Below are 15,356 nucleotides of genomic sequence, written 5' to 3'. Positions count from 1 at the left end.
CCCCCTCTGCGGTTCTCTAAGCTCTCAGGGACTGGAAGAGGCTTATTTCCCCTCTAACTGATATTCAGGGGCCACGGTGGCTCAGAGGTTAAGATGCTGAAGCTGCAGATTGGAAAGTCTGTAGTTCAGCAGTTCGAGACCCGAGTGCCGCATGACGGAGTGAGCTCCCATCTCTGGCCCCAGCTCCTGCCAACCTAGCAGTTCGAAAGCAAGATACAGTAAACAGATAAACAGGTACCGCTTCGGTGGGAAGGTAACAGCGTTTCGTGCGCCTCGGCATCTAGTCACGTCGGCCACATGACCACGGAAATGTCTTCGGACAGTGCTGGCTCTTCGGCTTGGAAACGGAGATGAGCACCGCCCCTAGAGTTGGATTCGACTGGCTTTCGAGCAAGGGAAACCGTTACCTTTAACTGATATTCTCCTCAGTATTCTCAATATTCCCTCCCTCCTGGAGGATGCTCAGTCCACCTCAGGCCATTGATTTTAGAGCGTTTTTTTAACTTAAAGTAAAAGGTAAGGGTTCCCCTGCTCAAAAGCCAGTCAAATCCAACTCTAGGGTTGCAGTGCTCATCTCCGTTTCCAAGCCGAAGAGCCAGCGCTGTCCAAAGATGTCTCCGTGGTCATGTGGCCGGCATGACTGAACACCGAGGCGCACAGAACGCTGTTACCTTCCCACCGAAGTGGTACCTATTTATCTACTTGCAATTTTGCTTTCGAACTGCTAGGTTGGCAGGAGCTGGGGCCAGAGACGGGAGCTCACTCCGTCACGCAGCACACTCGGGTCTCGAACTGCCGAACTACAGACCTTCCACAGCCTGCAGTTCAGCGTCTTAACCACTGAGCCACCGCAGCTCCTGTTTTTAATTTAGGAAGTCATATATTTCTACTTACCTGGGGAGTTCGCCAGGTAGGTAGAGACTCCTACCTAGTTTCCCTGCCTTTGTCATCCACAGGGATGCCCGCCAATGTGCTACTATACATTTATTTCTTTAACCTGCTTCATTTATACCCCCCTTCTCTCCCCAGCAGAGGCCTAAAAATAGCTTACAACATTTCCCCCTTCTCCATTTTCTCTTCACAACAACCCTGCGAGGTAGATTAGGCCAAGAGAGAGTACCTGGCCTGAGGGAGAGCCAGTGTGGCGCGGTGGTGAAGAGCGGCAGACTCTAATCTGGAGAACCGGGTTTGATCTCCCACTCCCCCTCCACAGATAGCCTGCAGGGTGACCTGAGTGTAGGGTCGCCAGCTCCGGATTGGGAAATACCTGAAGATTTGGGGGTGGAGCCTGGGGAGGGCAGGGTTTGGGGAGGGGAGGGGCCTCCGTGGTGTATAAGGCCCATAGAGTCCACCCTCCAAGGCAGCCATTTCCTCCAGGGGAAGTGATCTTGGTTATCTGGTTTGGGGAGAGGAGGGGCCTCAGCATGGAGCAATGTAGAGGTGCCAGGTCCTTCCTGGCCACTAGCATACCTGAGGGACCGCCTTTCCCCGCACAGGTCCCAGAGAGCACTACGGTCGGGGTCGCAACATCGCCTGGCGACCCCGGGCCCTAAAGAGGCCAGGCTTGCTGCCACGAGGGCCAGGTCCTTTTCGGTGGCGGCCCCTACCTGGTGGAATGAGCTCCCGGAAGAGATCAGGGCCCTGCGGGACCTGTTACAGGTCCGCAGGGCCTGCAAGACGGAGCTCTTCCGCCAGGCTTTTGAATAGGAGCCGCCGCCGCTACCACTACCATCAATGAGGGCCAGGATTGCAGCACCGCTGCCGGAGGCTGAGTGGCCAAGGTACATCAAAGGGCCACATCATCCTCCCTTTGCCCCAAGGGCAGGTGCAATATGGAGAGAGGTGTTTGTCACGCGGGATCCTTGGGCGCTTGCCCATTGTATTAAAGTGTTTTAAAATGTTTTATTGTGTTTTTATCGCACTGAGTGCCATATTGTGTATTATGGTGCTGTAATGCACCTCATACTGTAAGCCGCCCTGAGCCCGCGTGCGGGGAGGGCGGGGTATAAATAAAATTAAATAAATAAGATAAACAGCACGGGGTAAAGAGCTGGGCTGCCACCTCCGGGTTGGGAAACTCCTGGCGGCAGGGCCGGATTAACCGTGAAGCAAACTAGGCACGTGCTTAGGGCACCAGGGCCAAAGGGGGCACCGCAAAGTTGCGCGAAGAGGGTGAACAGAACTTTATGCAGCCCAAGCTTGGCTTAGTTTGTACAGTCTATTGTGTTATCACAGGAATAAATTTTTGTATTGCTGCCACCTGCATTGTACATCTGGTCAGACAGGTCAACCACTAAAACAGACTGGGCGTCAGTGTGGAAAGGAGGGGGGGGCACCAAGGCTGGTCAGCGCTTAGGGCACCACCAGTGAGCCTTCATCCGCCCCTGCCTGGAGGTTTGGGGTGGAGCATGGGGAGGATAGAAGAAAAGAAGAAGAAGAGATTGGATTTATACCCCCACCCTTCACTACCCAAGGGAGTCTCAGAGGGGCTTACAATCTCCTTTCCCTTCCCCACAACAGACACCCTGGGAGGCAGGTGGGGCTGAGAGAGCTCTTTCGAGGACTGCTCTTGAGAGAACAGCTCTTGTCGGAACTACGGCTTGCCCATGGTCATCCGGCAGCTGCATGTGGAGAAGTGGGGAATCAAACCCGGTTCTCCCAGATTAGAGTCCGCGCACTTAACCACGACACCAAATAGGGACTTCAGGGGGGTACAGTGCCACAGAGTCCACCTCCCAAAGCACCCATTTCCTCCCGGGGAACTGATCTCTGTAATCTGGAGAGGAGCTGTGCTTCTGGGGAATCTCCAGGTCCCGCCTGGAGACTGGCATCCCTAGTACAGTGCCATAGAGCCCGCCCTCCAGAGCCGCATTTTCTCCGGTGGGGCTGATCTGTGCGCTCCGGAGATCGGTTTTAAAAACCGGGAGACCTCCGGGCCCTACCTGGAAGTTGGCCACCCTAGAAGGAAGAGCTGCCTAAATGCACAGCTCCCCCTCTCATTGGCTACTGCTTGCTCCTCCAGGATTCCCGTGCACACGATATTCGACAGCCACCCGGAAGGCGGAGTCGGCGCCATTGCAATTTCCCACGATTCCAGGTTTTTGGCTACCGTCGGTGCCGGAGCAGTGCAGGTAGGGGGGGAAGCTTTTGTTCTGCAGTGAACAATCCGCATTGGGGATTCTCAGGTTGGGGAAGGGGCTCTCAGCCCCTCCTACCTCACAGGGTGTCTGTTGTGGGGAGGGGAAGGGAGAGGAGTTTGTAAGCCTCAAACATCAAACCTCAGAAGCTCAGCAGGGCCGGCCCCGGTTACGACTTGGATGGGAGACCCACCAAGGAAGTCCAGGGTTGCTACGCAGAGGCAGGCAAGGGCCAACCACCTCTGAACGTCTCTTGCCTTGACCGAGATGGCCCAGGCTAGCCAAATATCATTGGATCTCGGAAGCTAATCCAGTTCGGCCCTGGTTAGGACTTGGATGGGAGACCACCAAGGAAGTCCAGGGTTGCTACGCAGAGGCAGGCAATAAACGACTTCTCTTTATGTCTTGCCCTGACTTGGGTGGCCCAGCCTAGCCCGATCTCACCAGATCTCGGAAGCTAAGCAGATCTCAGAAGCTAAGCAGTTTCTGTCAAGAGCTCTCTCAGCCCCACCTACCTCACAGGGTTGTCTGCTGTGGGGAGGGGAAGGGAGAGGAGTTTGCAAGCCCCTCTGAGACTCCTTTGGGTAGTCAAAGGCGGGGTATAAATCCAATCAACTCCTCTTCCTCCTCCTCTTATCCTCCTCCTCTTATCCTCCTCCTCCTCTTCTTCTTCTCCTCCTCCTCCTCCTCCTCCTTCTTCTCCTTCTCCTCTAAATGCCTTACTGCAGACCAATATGAATGCCTCCTGAAAGAAGGGGATGCAGGAAATGGATAGGGACTGAAGCTACCCTTGCGGGGTGGGGTATCTATGAACCAAGGCTGAATACCCGGGGGAATCCCCCAACCATGGCCCAATCGGCATCTAGCATTTGCTCCCCTGTTTTACCAAACCCACACTCGAACAGAAAAAGATGCTGCTCAAAACAACATTCAAATACGCCGGGCCAACGCCGTACGGACTGCAGAGTCACCCCTGAATGGCCATAAAATGGCTACAAATCTATGCAGACGGCTACCATAAAACTGAGCGCTCAAACGGAGTGAAAGTGGCATGCCGTCTGGATTGCCACTGCCATGAAATCTGACAATCAATCAAAGTGAAAGTGGCATGCAATGTTGTAGAGGGGAATTTCTGTCCCAGCGTGGGTTCGGTAAAACAGCGGAATGAATGCTGGATGCAGATTGGGCCAAAGTGTCAGGCTACGGTGCAGGTGGAAGGTCTGGGAAGCTTAGAAGGGAAGGGGAGTTTATGGTCTAAAGCGCTTTGCCTTCTTTACACCAGAAAGTTTGCATTTGGAAGTGGACCTCTCCTGAAAAAAAGCCTGTTTGCAGCGTAGAGCTCCTGCCTCAGTATGGGTTTCAGGTGAGTCATTCTGATTATTTATATGGAGAGATAATTTTTGATATTGGTATTGTTATGGTGGGAGGGGCCCACGAAGGCAAAAGTGCCCGGGCCCGTGAAAGTCATAATGCGGCCCTGGATGCAAACGCACAAACACACAAGCCCTCAGCAAACAGAAGTTAAAGGTAAAGGTAAAGGTTCCCTTGCTTGAAAGCCAGTCGGATCCGACTCTAGGGTTGCGGTGCTCATCTCCGTTTCAAAGCTGAAGAGCCAGCGCTGTCCGAAGACGTTTCCGTGGTCATGTGGCCGGCATGACTAAACACCAAGGCGCACGGAACGCTGTTATCTCCCCACCGAAGCGGTACCTATTTATCTACTTGTAATTTCTTGCTTTCGAACTGCTAGGTTGGCAGGAGCTGGAACTAGAGATGGGCGCTCACTCCGTCATGCGGCACCCGGGTCTCAAACTGCTGAACTACCGACCTTCCACAGCCTGCAGTTCAGCGTCTTAACCACTTGAGCCACCGCAGCTCCAAACAGAAGTTAGTTACAAAAGGAGCCAACAATAAAATAGAGTTGTCGAAGGCTCTCACGGCTGGAGTTCATTAGTTGTTGCAGATTTTCCGGGCTGTGTGGCTGTGGTCTTGGCATTGTAGGACCTGACGTTTCGCCAGTAGCTCTGACTGGCATCCTCAGAGGTATAACACAGAAAGATGGAGTACTCTCTGTGTCAAGGTGAGGCGAAAATGGTAGGCAGGTAATTTATATCTGCACCGGAAGGTGGGGCGGGGCTGAGTCAATATCTTGTAGGAGTTCCCCAGGCTGTGAACATGCTAATGGAGGAGCTTTCCTGAGGAGGTTCTTTTGCATCTGGATCGTTTCCTGAGGAGGTTTCCTGTTTCCCGAGGAGGTTCTAATCTTATCTGTAGTGCTGTTGTCAGCTATTGTATATGAATTACCCGCCTACCATTTGTCTTCTCACCTCGACACAGAGAGTACTCCATCTTTCTGTGTTATACCTCTGAGGATGCCAGTCACAGCTACTGGCGAAAGGTCAGGTCCTACAATGTCAAGACCACGGCCACGCAGCCCTGACCTGGATGGCCCCGGCTAGCCCGATCTCATCAAACCTCGGAAGCTAAGCAGGGTCGGCCCCGGTTAGGACTTGGATGGGAGACCCACCAAGGAAGCCCAGGGTTGCTACGCAGAGGTAGGCATGGGCCAACCACCTCTGAACATCTCTTGCCTTGACCGAGATGGCCCAGGCTAGCCAAATATCATCGGATCTCGGAAGCTAATCAGGTTGGTCCCCGGTTAGGACTTGGATGGGAGACCCACCAAGGAAGCCCAGGGTTGCTACGCAGAGGTAGGCAAGGGCCAACCACCTCTGAACGTCTCTTGCCTTGACCAAGATGGCCCAGGCTAGCCAAATATCATCAGATCTCGGAAGCTAATCAGGTTCGGCCCTGGTTAGGACTTGGATGGGAGACCACCAAGGAAGTCCAGGGTTGCTACGCAAAGGCAGGCAATAAGCTACTTCTCTTTATGTCTTGCCCTGACTTGGGTGGCCCAGCCTAGCCCGATCTCACCAGATCTCGGAAGCGAAGCAGGGCCGGCCCCGGTTAGGACTTGGATGGGAGACCCACCAAGGAAAGAACAGGGTCGCTATGCAGAGGCAGCCGATGGCAAACCCACCTCTGAACGTCTCCTGCCTTGAAAACCCGAATGGGTTGTTGTCTGTCAGCTGTGACTTGATGGCCCTTTCCACCCCCACATTGTCAGGCAGACCACCGAATGGAGGGCGTGCCCATTGAGCCTTTCCTCCGGCACAGAGAGCCTTCCCCTGTCACAAAGGCTCAAAGAGTTCCTTGCACCGGTGGAAACTGCCACTTTTAGCAGAACAGATCCGTGGGATGTAGCCCAACTGCTGGGGCGCCACCACGCTCAAGTCCCTGTCTGTGGAAACCACCCACCTCATCACCACAGAGCACGGCCTCCCTTGCAGATCTTAGCTGACCACGAAGCTTTTGTGTTGTTAACAGTGTCTTTTGTTCACTGCTTTTCCAGGGCCACATTGCATTTAGTTCCAGGAACCACTGGGAGCTGGTCAGCAACAGCACCACACAAGTCATATTCTACAAGTGGGTAAGTTGGGACGGAGGGCCTCTGGGATATTTGGGGCTGTGGGTTTCCTCAATAGTATATCCAGAAGAGATGCAGGTGCGGCCGCACAGTAGGGGGGTGTCGCTTTGGTGTAGTGGTTAAGAGCGTGGACTCTAATCTGGGAGAACCGGGTTCAATTCCCCACTCCTCCACATGCAGCTGCTGGTGTGACCTTGGGTCAATCATAAGCTCTTTCAGAGCTGTTCTCTCAAGACCAGTCCTCGAGAGAGCTTTCTCTCAGCCCCACCTACCTCACAGGGTGTCTGTTGTGGGGAAGGGAAGGGAAAGGAGTTTGTAGGCCACTCTGTCGGTGAGGGGAGCTGAATCCTGTCTCTTGTCTTGTGTGCCTCAGTCTGCTCTGGGGCTTCCAGTGTTTCCTTCCAGCCCTGCAGACTTCCTGGCGTTGGGGCCTGGCTGGGAGAAAACTCCTTTCAAGAAAGAGAATACAGCAGGGTAAAGAGCGGGAGGTTCTTCCAGCCAGGGCTCTTTTTGTAGCAGGAACCAGTGTTCCCTCTAAGCTGTGGAGTCTTGTGAGCAAAAATTCTACTTTGTGAGCTACTGGCGCTAAAGTTATGAGCAAACAATTTGGCTACTGAATAAATTAGTTTGCTCTGGAGCCATTATTCCTGAGCTAAGACAAAAATGTGTGAGCTGAAGGCTCAAAAACTGTGAGCTAGCTCACACTAACTCAGCTTAGAGGGAACACTGGCAGGAACTCCTTTGCCTATTAGGCAACACACCCCTAATGTAGCCAATCCTCCAAGAGCTTATAGAGCTCTTCTTACAGGGGCTACTGTAAGCTCTTGGAGGATTGGCTACATTAGGGGTGTGTTGCCTAATAGGCAAAGGAGTTCCTCACAGGGTGTCTATTGTGGGGAGGGGAAGGGAAGGGAAAGGAGTCTGTAAGCTGCTCTGAGGCACCTTTGGGTAGTGAAGGGTGGGGTATAAATCCAATCTCTCCTCTCCTCTTCTGCTATGAAAAGAGCCCTGTCCAGAACTAAGTGCTTCTATAGAAGGGGGTCCCCAACCTTTTTGAGCTTGGAGAGGCCTTTGGGATTCTGACACAGGAGTGGTGGGCGTAACTCCAAAAGGTCTGCCACACACACAGAGGAAGCCCGAATGCAGGGGAGACGATGGGATAATTTAAAAATACACTGGGAAGAGGTATGAGAGAGAGTATAACACACACTGAGTTAGGGTTGCCAGCGATGTTCCCTCTAAGCCGTGGAGTCACGTGAGCAAAAATTCTACTTTGTGAGCTGCTGGCATTAAAGTTGTGAGTGAGCGATTTGGCTCCTGCATTAATTAGTTTGCTCTGGAGCCCTCCCTTCCTGAGCTGAGACAAAAATGTGTGAGCTGGAGGATAAAAAACTGTGAGCTAGCTCACTCTAACTCAGCTTAGAGGGAACACTGGTTGCCAGCCTCCAGGTGGGGCCTGGAGATCTCCCGCTTTTACAACTGATTCCCCAGCCGGCAGAGATCGGCTCCCCTGGAGGAAATGGCTGCTTTGGCGGGCGGACTCTAGGGCATTGTACCAGGCTGAGGCAGGGCTACCAAGTACTTACCGCAAATCGGCGGGGGACATATAGTTCTTGGCGAGAACATTCCCGCGGGGAAAACACAGGCGCTGCACTATCCTGTCGCCCAGACATGACGTGGGCATGTAGCCGGGCGACGCTCTGGCAATGGGGCTGAAAACCCGAATCTAACTGTACCATCGAGTTTCCAGCCCCATTGCCAGAGTGTCGCCCGGCTACGTGCCCAGCGTGCTTACGTCACGTCTGGGCGACAGGATAGTGCGACGCGGCCGTGTTACACGCAAGAATGTTCCGTCGGGGAAGCATGTGTCCCCCGCCGGAGCGTAGGTAGGTCCTTGGTAACCCTAGGATGAGGCCCCGCCCCTCCCCAAGCCCCTCCCTCTCCCGGCTCCACCCCCCAAAGTCTCCAGGTATTTTCCAACCCAGACTTGGCAACCCTACACTGAGTCAAGTGGCACCTTTGAGACCAACGGAGCTTTATTCAAAGCGTAAGCTTTCGTGCGCAAAACACACTTCTTCAGAAAAAACTGGAATAAAATCTCAAAAGCTAGTGACAGGGAAAAAGAGGGTCGGGGTGAGCCGTTAGGGGAGGCCACTCACAGCCCAGGTGCATCTGCAGAGTTGAAATTGGAAATTGGAATGGATCAATGGACGGCAGCAAATTAGCACATAAACGCGAGAGTTAACAAAGAGATGTGAGAATGAAATTGGAGTCCAGCGGCACCCCCAAGAAAAATCAAGCTCAACCCTGTGTATTTGCAAGAACACAGACTCGACATGTGCACACTTCTTCACATGCACTGAATTAGATTTCCTCAAATACAGGGGTCATTTTGTAGAAAAAGAGGTGCAGGAGCTCATTAGCATAGCTCATTAGCATAACTCATTTGCATATGCCACACTCCCTGACATCACCGGAAGTGTGTCAGAAGGCAACACCCACCGCTCAGGCTGTTTTGGATTGCTAGCCTTTGGGGGGGGGGGAAATGTGCAGATCTGTCCTCACAGAGGAGGGCGAGCTTGTACCTGAAGGCGGGCCGGGGGGTGAGGCTCTGCAACTTACCTGGCTGCTTCTTGCTCTGACTGAGGGCTGCTGGGAGCAGGGGGCGGGGCTTGTTGCATGTGCCCGCCCCCTGGGCTCTTTACTGCCGGAGCTCCGCTCCTGTGCGCTCCTGCAGGAAATGACCCCTGCTTACATGCAGGTGGTGGGTGGTGGGTGGTGGTGGTGGGGTGGTTAGTGGCCAGGAAGACCTAATGAGAGTCCCCACTTGCTTTTCCCCTGTCACTAGCTTTTGAGGTTTTATTCCAGTTTTGTCTGAAGAAGTGTGCTTTGCACATGAAAGCTTATACTTTGAATAAAACTTTGTTGGTCTCAAAGGTGCCGCTGGAGTCTAAATTTGTTCTGCTGCTTCAGACCAACACGGCTGCCCCACCTGAATCTATAACGGACGTTGTGCTGGCAGCTGCTACTGAAACAATATTATTTCAATCAGGGTTCCCTCTAAGCTGAGTTAGTGTGAGCTAGCTCACATCTTTTTAGCCTCCGGCTCACGTATTTTTGTTTTAGCTCAGAAAGGAGGGCTCCAGAGCAAACTGATTTATGCAGCAGCCAAATAGCTCGCTCACAACTTTAATGCCAGTAGCTCACAAAGTAGAATTTTTGCTCACAGGACTCCACAGCTCAGAGGGAACATTGATTTCAATCTGCATAGGCAATCAGATCTTTCGTGGCAAACCAGATGCCCCGCTGGGCAAACCAGAGCCTCCCCTGCCCTCCTGTCTAAAAACACTTGTGTCGGTGGGCACCACCCCGGCTCCCGTGGGCACCGTGTTGGGGACCCCTCTCTTATGGCAGCCTTTGTCCTTCCTCAGTTCTTCTCATCGTCCATTTTCATAATTGTTTGTGAATGTTCTCTCTGCTGCCTTATAACAAGAGGTACGGGTGCCATGCACGGTTGCAGATAACTGGTGGTCAGGTGAACTGTCTCTCTCGGCCATCCCTTTTTTTCCTCCGTTGCTCCTTAGGAAGGCGACAGTCTACAGTGCCACGCCCCCCTCCTGACAGACAGGGTGAGTATGATCGTGGAACATGGGCAGGGACTTGCCAAACGGCGCGTCCCTTCCCTTGCATTCAGATTCTACTGTGAGGGAACCTGTGGGGCTTGGTCATATGGCGCAAAGGTCCATCAGTGGCTGTTAGCCACAGGGTCTAGATGGAACAGTGATGCTCTGTCTTCTTGGTGCTTGGGGGGGGCAAGAGTGGGAGGGCTTCTGGAGTTCTGGCCCCACTGCTGGACCTCCTGAGGGCACCTGGTATTTCTGGCCACTGTGTGACACAGAGTGTTGGGTTGGATGGGCCACTGGCCTGATCCACCATGGCTTCTCTTATGTTCTTGTGTCTGGGGTCAGTGATGCTCTGTCTTCTTGGTGCTTGGGGGGGGGCAAGAGTGGGAGGGCATCTGGAGTTCTGGCCCCGCTGGTGGACCTCCTGAGGGCACCTGGGCTTTGGCCACTGTGTGACACGGAGTGTTGGATGGGCCGGGCCATTAGCCTGATCCAACAGTGGCTTTTGGTTATCAATGGAACTGGCCAACTTCATCAGCACTACAATGAAGCATTATGACGCCTGGATTTCACAGCTGTCCAGATGCCATAGTTCGAGTAAGGTTTTAGGTTACAATACTGGCCATCCCTCCTAGGTAACCTCCCCTCCCTTCCTGCAACCAATAGGATTGTTTTTGGGACGGACTAACAGGTAGGTGGGTCGAGAGGTTGGAACAGTTACCGCCCATCTCTTGAACCCACTATAAAAGGAGAGAACCAGTCACTTGACTCCTCCTAGCTAGCATTCCCCCCCAAGACGACCCCTGTCTACTTTTACTCCTCTTGAGTCCCACTTGCTATCCCCAACCCTTGCCTCTACTGCCCACGCGCTCCCGCTGGTTCTGGTCGTGTGTGAATTCCCTTTGTTTTCCATTTCTTCCCCTCCATTCTTCCTTGGAACAACCAAGCTGCAAAGCAGATAAGTATCGCCCATCATCACCCCTACCTGCTAATGCAACTGTGCTTATTTCATACTGTAATTCTCAGGAACTTTATTGAATGTGTGCGTGCATCAGTATTGTTTGTATGAGACATATTTTTAAGTAAAAGACATCTATTTTAATTACAGCAGCCTCGACTCCTTTACTGGTAACCCCGGGTGGGATCAGGACCTTGGTATAAATTGGCAAGAACCCATTTATAAATTGCCAATTGCTGTAAATAAAGCAATTCGGCTAACATGATAGCACCTGGGTTTTGGCCACTGTGTGACACAGAGTGTTGGACTAGATGGGCCATTGGCCTGATCCAACATTGGCTTCTCTTCTGTTCTTATGTCTGGGGGTAGTGATGCTCTGTCTTCTTGGTGCTTGGGGGGCAACAGGGGGAGGGTTCTGGAGTTCTGGCCCCACTGGCGGACCTCCTGATGGCACCTGGTATTATTGGCCACCGTGTAACACGGACCGGATGGGCCATTGGCCTGATCCAACATGGCTTCTCTTCTGTTCTTATGTCTGGGGGCAGTGATGCTCTGTCTTCTTGGTGCTTGGGGGGCAAGGGGGAGGGTTCTGGAGTTCTGGCCCTGCTGTTGGACCTCCTGAGGGCACCTGGTATTATTGGCCACCGTGTAACATGGAGTGTTGGACCGGATGGGCCATTGGCCTGATCCAACACTGGCTTCTCTTATGTACTTATGATCAGAAACCCCAAAATGAGCTAGCAAAGTCTTCTCATACAGTCAGGGCCAGTTGTCTGAGGTATTTATTTTTTTGTATTTTTCGTGTGTGTGTGCGTGTGAGTCTGCATGCACTTGGAAGTCATGGTGACCTCTGGTGACGGACCCCTACTGGGGGCCTGGAGGATATTCAGAGAGGTGGCTGGATGAAGCCTGCCCCCACCTCCCGACCGCTGGTATTCCTTGGAGGTCTCCCATCCAAGTACTTGCCAGAGTCGACCCTGCTTAGCTTCCGAGATCTGACGAGTCCGGGCTTGCCTGGGCTATGTTTGAGGTATACTGGCGGCCGAAAAAAGGCACGTCCGTTGCTTCCCGGGCCTGCGTTGCTGCTGCAGTAACCCAAACCAGAAGAACCCAAACCAGCTGCCCTCTGGGGTTCCAGCGTCACTTCTCTGAGCCCCGTTCAGACTTGTAACATGAGATCCCTTCCACGCTCCTGTCCCAGACATAAATCTCTCAACTCATAAAAGAAAAAATCCTTTTTAAAATTGCTTCAGTCTCACAAACAAGCTGGGGGCGCACACAGAGAATCGTAGGAGAGGAGCGACCGGGAAATTCTACCCCTGCCCTGAAATCTCCTCCTCCTCCTCCGGGGATTCTCTGTGGAACCTGAACAAGCTGATTTCCCCTCGCCCTCTTTTTATCCCTTGACAGACTGTCAACAGCTCTTAATATTCCACACTCCCCTGGAGCATATTCAGTTCTCATTGGGCGAGTGGTTGAGTTTACACACTCGGTTCCTCTCCGTATGTGGGGAGACCCCCCCCCCAAGTGTGGGAAGAACCCTCACTCGTCCGCCGTGCTGTTTTTGGGATAGCCACGCCACAATTACATGTACTGGCAAACATCATCCCAGCGACTGAGTCTTTGGGTGAACACCAGACTGTAAGAGAAGTGATAAATAATAATATATAAATAATATATAAATATAAATAAATAAATATAAAATGTAAAATAAAAATATATAAATAATAAATGCCTAAAAACTGCCAACCTAGCAGTTCGAAAACAAGAAATTGCAAGTAGATAAATAGGTACCCCTTCGGTGGGAAGGTAACAGCGTTCCATGCGCCTTGGTGTTTAGTCATGACCACGGAAACGTCTTCGGACAGCGCTGGCTCTTCGGCTTGGAAACGGAGATGAGCACCGCAACCCTAGAGTTGGATTCGACTGGCTTTTGAGCAAGGGAACCTTTACCTTTAAAATAATGCAGCAGGTTAATGCCCCTCCCGGTTTTGGTTTACCTTCAGTGCTCTTCAGCGGGGAGCAATGTTGCTCGGTCCCCCCAACCACAGGAAGGGGATGGGTTGTTTTTTTTTGCCAGATCCGGGTTGGGAAACTCATGGATATTAGGGGGACCGGGACCTCAGTGGGGTCCAGTGCCACAGAGTCCACCCTCCAAAGCATCCATTTTCTCCAGGGGAAACTGATCTCTGTAGTTCGGAGATTAGCTGCAATTCCAGGGGATCTCCAGGTCCCACCTGGGGGCTGGCATCCCTAGCCGGGGGTAACATTCCCAGCTTTTAAGTTGACCCCTTTTGCTGTCCGTCTCGCGGCAGTTTGATCTGCAGAAATTAAATGATCTTAATTTGATCTCTGAGCCACGAAGCGCTTCAGCTGCTTCTCTTCACATATTAAACCTCTTTTAACAGCACAGGAGGGCAGCTGAGCCAGTTTGGTGTAGTGGTTAGGGGTGCGGACTCCAATCTGGGAGGGCTGGGTTTGATTCCCCTCTCCTCCACTGGCAGCTGCTGGGGTGACCTTGGATCAGTCACAAGTTCTCTCAGAGTTGTTCTCTCAAGGGCAGTTCTCTCAGAGCTTGTAAGCCCCTCTGAGACTCCTTTGGGTAGTGAAGGGCGGGGTATAAATCCAATCTCCTCCTCCTCCTGGCAAGTTGACAACCTAAGCTGGGAGCCTGTGAAGAACTGAGGAGGAGGAGGAGGAGAGGAGATTGGATTTATACCCTAACCCTTCACTACCTGAAGGAGTCTCAGAGCGGCTTACAAACTCCTTTCCCTCCCCCTCCCCACAACAGATACCCTGGGAGGTAGGTGGGGCTGAGAGAGCTCTTGACAGAAACTGCTCTTTTTCAAGAACAGCTCTGGCAGAACTATAGCTTGCCCAAGGTCATCCAGCAGCTGCAAGTGGAGGAGTTGGGAATCAAACCTGGTTCTCCCAGATTAGTCTGCACGCTTAACCACTACACTGAACTGGCTACTCTGTACGTTTCCCTCCCTTGAAGTGACTCTCAGGTCCCTTCAGCACCCCATGTCTCTTGGGGCATCGTTAGTCTTCCGGAGGCCACTGTAGGTTCCTTTTTCTTTTGACCAGCTTACAAGTTAGGGCTTCCGATCTCCTGGTGTTACAGCCGACATGCAGATGACAGAGAGGAGTTCCTCTGGAGAAGATGGCCGCTCTGGAGGGCAGGCTGGAGGGCGTCATACCCCGCTGGGGTCCCTCCTCTCCCCAAACCTCTCCCTCCCCAGGCCCCGCCCCCAAATCTCCAAGGATTTCCCAACTTGAGTTGGCAACCTTGTACAAGGTCATGTTTGGCTGCGTGCCGGAGGAAATCCCTGCGCTGGCAGAATCCTCCTCTCGGTCTGCAGGAGCCCTGGCCTTGCGGCTTCTATGACTGGCAAGTCATAGAAAATGGCTATATTGGAGGGTGGACTCTATGGGGTCAGGAAGCAAATTGATTCCTGGCCAGTTTGGCCGGAGATCCGGAAGGGTTCTTGTCATCTTCTGGCTGTGGAACAGTGGTCATTGTGTGTGTGTGTGTGTGTGTGGGGGAGATATTTGTGAATTTCCTGTATTATGCAGGGGGTTGGACTAGATGACCCTCGAGGTCCCTTGTGAATTTCCTGCATTGTGAAGGGGGGTGGACTAGATGACCCTGGAGGTCCCTTCCAACTCTGTGATTCTGTGATTCTATGACTACCAGATATCACAATGTGCTGTGTTCCCTTCTCTCCCCCCCCCCTTTCTCCAGACATTCAACAAGGCTGTGGGGATCTTTAGCCAATCCCTCTTCCACTTCAGCACCGAACAAGCGGTTACCGGAACACTGGAAGGGAAGCTGGTGGTCTGGGATGTCACAATCGTGCCCTCCAAGTCCACTGCCTTGTGCGTCAAGCCCTACAACATGAAAGCCGTCAAGCTCGTGAACTTGCAGAGAGATGGGATCACCGTCCTGGCTGTCGTGGACAAGTAAGCCGTTGACCTCGTTGAACCTTCTCCTTCTTTCTATGTGCAGTTCAGGCTCCTGTATGTGGGGGGTGGTTTGGCCTTTTGTATCCTCCCCACAGTGCTCACTTAGCCGGTTGCTGCGCTCCTGTAGGTCACCTGCTCCTCCCACTTCCGTCCTTCCATTAAGCAGAACATCCTGGTTTGATGAAGCA

The 15,356-nt window shown here is 52.6% G+C and overlaps 1 protein-coding gene across 1 annotated transcript in view; it reads left to right on the top strand.

Moving 5' to 3' along the window:
• WDR66 (WD repeat domain 66) overlaps positions 1–15,356 on the top strand; it is a 54,621-nt gene that overhangs the window by 6,649 nt on the left and 32,616 nt on the right. Inside the window, exons 5-9 of the mRNA XM_015417647.1 lie at positions 3,023–3,131; positions 4,420–4,500; positions 6,547–6,624; positions 10,206–10,250; positions 14,948–15,165. Of these exons, the coding sequence (XP_015273133.1) occupies positions 3,023–3,131; positions 4,420–4,500; positions 6,547–6,624; positions 10,206–10,250; positions 14,948–15,165 (531 nt within the window). The remainder of the gene's footprint in view (positions 1–3,022; positions 3,132–4,419; positions 4,501–6,546; positions 6,625–10,205; positions 10,251–14,947; positions 15,166–15,356) is intronic.

This window comes from Gekko japonicus, unplaced genomic scaffold (genome assembly GCF_001447785.1).
Source record: "Gekko japonicus isolate JY-2015 unplaced genomic scaffold, Gekko_japonicus_V1.1 scaffold64, whole genome shotgun sequence".
Taxonomy (NCBI): Eukaryota; Metazoa; Chordata; class Lepidosauria; order Squamata; family Gekkonidae; genus Gekko; species Gekko japonicus.
This window is presented reverse-complemented; position numbering and strand designations above follow the sequence as displayed.